The sequence below is a fragment of the Odontesthes bonariensis genome, chromosome 18 (genome assembly GCF_027942865.1).
Source record: "Odontesthes bonariensis isolate fOdoBon6 chromosome 18, fOdoBon6.hap1, whole genome shotgun sequence".
NCBI lineage: Eukaryota > Metazoa > Chordata > Actinopteri > Atheriniformes > Atherinopsidae > Odontesthes > Odontesthes bonariensis.
This window is the reverse complement of record NC_134523.1, coordinates 26,784,318-26,787,166: the sequence shown is the minus strand read 5'-3', so window position 1 is coordinate 26,787,166 and position 2,849 is coordinate 26,784,318. Positions and strand designations below refer to the sequence as shown.

General features: G+C 38.5%; 1 protein-coding gene across 1 annotated transcript in view; it reads left to right on the top strand.

The window, feature by feature from the left end:
• cfap69 (cilia and flagella associated protein 69) overlaps positions 1-2,849 on the top strand; it is a 49,134-nt gene that overhangs the window by 557 nt on the left and 45,728 nt on the right. The window contains exons 2-3 of the mRNA XM_075449090.1: positions 1,165-1,224; positions 1,302-1,367. Coding sequence (XP_075305205.1) covers positions 1,165-1,224; positions 1,302-1,367 — 126 coding nt within the window. The remainder of the gene's footprint in view (positions 1-1,164; positions 1,225-1,301; positions 1,368-2,849) is intronic.

Genomic DNA, 2,849 nt, shown 5'->3' with positions numbered 1-2,849 from the left:
GTAAAGTACTTTCCTTTATTTATCACCTGATTGTTCCATAACAATAAATGTCTTCGTGTAAAGCATCTTTGGAAAAAATAAATAAGACTTTAAAGTTAAAAGAAAATCCTATCCACGTCAAACAGCTACTTATGAAGTTTTTCTTTCTATAATCCACTTTATTTATCATATCTGTGACATCTAAATCACATCCAATTTCTCATTATCGTTGTATTCACCTTATCACAACAGACACAGATAGGTTTAAAAACCACAAAAATGAGCAAATGCATCCAGTTGAATAAGAAAGTTCATCCTCTTTATATTCTAAAGTTTATCAGACATAAAGAGAATTCATTGAGTTCATGGTGGACTCAATGGCTGCAAGGTGCCCAGGTCCTGTGGCTGCAGAACCAGCCCAGATCATCAGCCCTCCACCACCGTGCTTGACAGCTGGTGTGACGTGCTGCTGTGCATTATGAGCAAACATCTCCACTTTGTTCTGGTTTGTCCAAAGGTTCCAGAAGTCTTGTGGTTTGTTTTTATCAAATATTACATGACATTGAGAAACTGCCCAGACTTGAGTTATCATCTCAATCTGCAGTCATCAGTGGGACGCTCTAACATCAGACTGGAAACTGTTAATAACGCTGGAATTATTCAGAAAAAATATCTTTACGGCAATGGGTTTAACCTGAAAAGACAGTTTAGAAATTGATTGAAAGTTTCCTGTAGTTTTTGTCAGCAGCGGGTGAAAATAAAACGAATGCACTGATTTACAAGTTCTTTGGTACACAAACTAAAACTCGACTAATACACAGCACAGTCATTTCTGTTTAATTGTGCCATTCAGTTTGTATTTGAGGTTATTAACAAGTTTCAGTTTTCATGTTGATGTGACAGTCCTACCTCAGTTTAGATGGGATAAATCCCACTTAATCCATCACAGATCATCTGTTTTACATTAATATCTCTTCATCTGTTAACGTGAGGACAGAAACCACAATCTGTTAATATATTAATGCATTAATGGTGAATGATCTCATTCATGAGGAGGGATTAGAAGGATAACTTTAGCAAAGCTTAGGTGGAGAATAATTAATTTTGTATCCAGAGGAATCACAGTGAGACCAACATTTTAAACCCTGTGTAAAGTGTCAGCGTTGCCTTGTGATTTCTCAACAGGCCACTGCTAAAAGTCTTGACCTCAGTAAGGTGGTTCGTCTTTTTGAGGATCCCTTGACTGTAAGTGAACTTGAATATTGGTCATTTTCTTCTCCGTTTGAGGTTTTCTGCATGTAATTCACCCGTTTTCACGACAGACAAACTTGAAGGAGAGGCACCTTTTTGTCCTGAAGAAACTGCTGAAGAGGAACCACAGTGGTTTTGTATCCTTCATTCTGGATTTAATCTTCTTTTTTTAAGCACTTTATTTAAAGACCTTTTTCAATTTACAGAACACAAAACAATTCACCAATCCCGCCCACCCACTCCCACAAGGCCAAATAATTTTTTTTTCTTTTTTAAAAGACCAATGTATATATCTTCTTAAACATGTAGACTCATATATAATACACTGGAAAAAATGCCCCTCCAAAAATAAGTAAGAAAAACAACAAATACAAGACGTTTTTGCTTGAAATAAGCAAAAAAATCTGCCAATGGAACTAGTAAAAATCGGCTTGTGAAGATTTCTTGAAATAAGATGTGATATTTAGGACTTTTGAGTTAAAAGTGATCTTGAAATTAGCTTAAAAACCTCTTCAAATGAAAAAAAAAGCTTGTTTCATGTGAAATATGACTCAAAACAAGATGTTTTCAAGACTTTTTCACTTAACAAGATATTCAAGATGTATTGTATTAAAACAAGTCCCTATATCTGGCTGAAATACTTGTTAGGCAATTGTGTCAATGAGACAAATATCAGAATCAGAATAACTTTATTAATCCCTTGCGGGAAATTCCTTTGTTGCAGTGCTCTCATTACAGGAAAAAGAAAGATTAACAAGAATAAGATAGGGGAAAAAAATAAAAATATCAATAATGTACAAAAATACAATAAACAATAAACAGTATTTACAATGCTACTCAGTAGCTAATTATTATTGTTATTGCACATGACCGGGTTATTGCACATGGTGAAGTAATGTCAGACACTGGAATTGTAGAGTTTGATGGCCACAGGCAGGAATGACTTCCTGTGGCGCTCTGTGGTGCAGCGTGGTGCAATAAGTCTCTGGCTGAAGGTGCTTCTGTGGCTGACCAACACATTGTGAAGAGGATGTGCAGGATTGTCCAGCATGGATTTTATCCTGGACAGCATCCTTCTGTCTGCGAGGAATCTGGGTGTGACCCTGGACGACCAACTGTCGTTCTCGCCAAACATCGCATCAGTGACCCGTTCCTGCCAATTCCTCCTCTACAACATCCGGAGGATTCGCCCCTTCCTCACCGACAAGGCAGCTCAGGTGCTCATCCAGGCTCTTGTCATCTCCCGCCTGGACTACTGCAACTCCCTCCTTGCTGGCGCCCCGGCTTCTGCCATCAGACCTCTGGAGCTGGTTCAGAAAGCTGCTGCTCGTCTGGTGTTCAACCTCCCCAAGTTCTCCCACACCTCTCCCCTTCTCCGCTCTCTACACTGGCTCCCTGTAGCTGCTCGCATCCAGTTTAAAGGACTTATGAAACGAATTTTAATTGTTGGAATTTCACAGTTTTTGCTGCTGATTCTAAAGGTTCCAAGCCTTGCGATTAAAATGAGATATTGTCTGGATAATAATTTATCTGGGAAGTCATGTTAAAACGGGCTCAAAAGGAGCCACATTTTGTCTTTTTGTGCGAATTCATTTTTTTATGCGTGACGTCATAGGGTT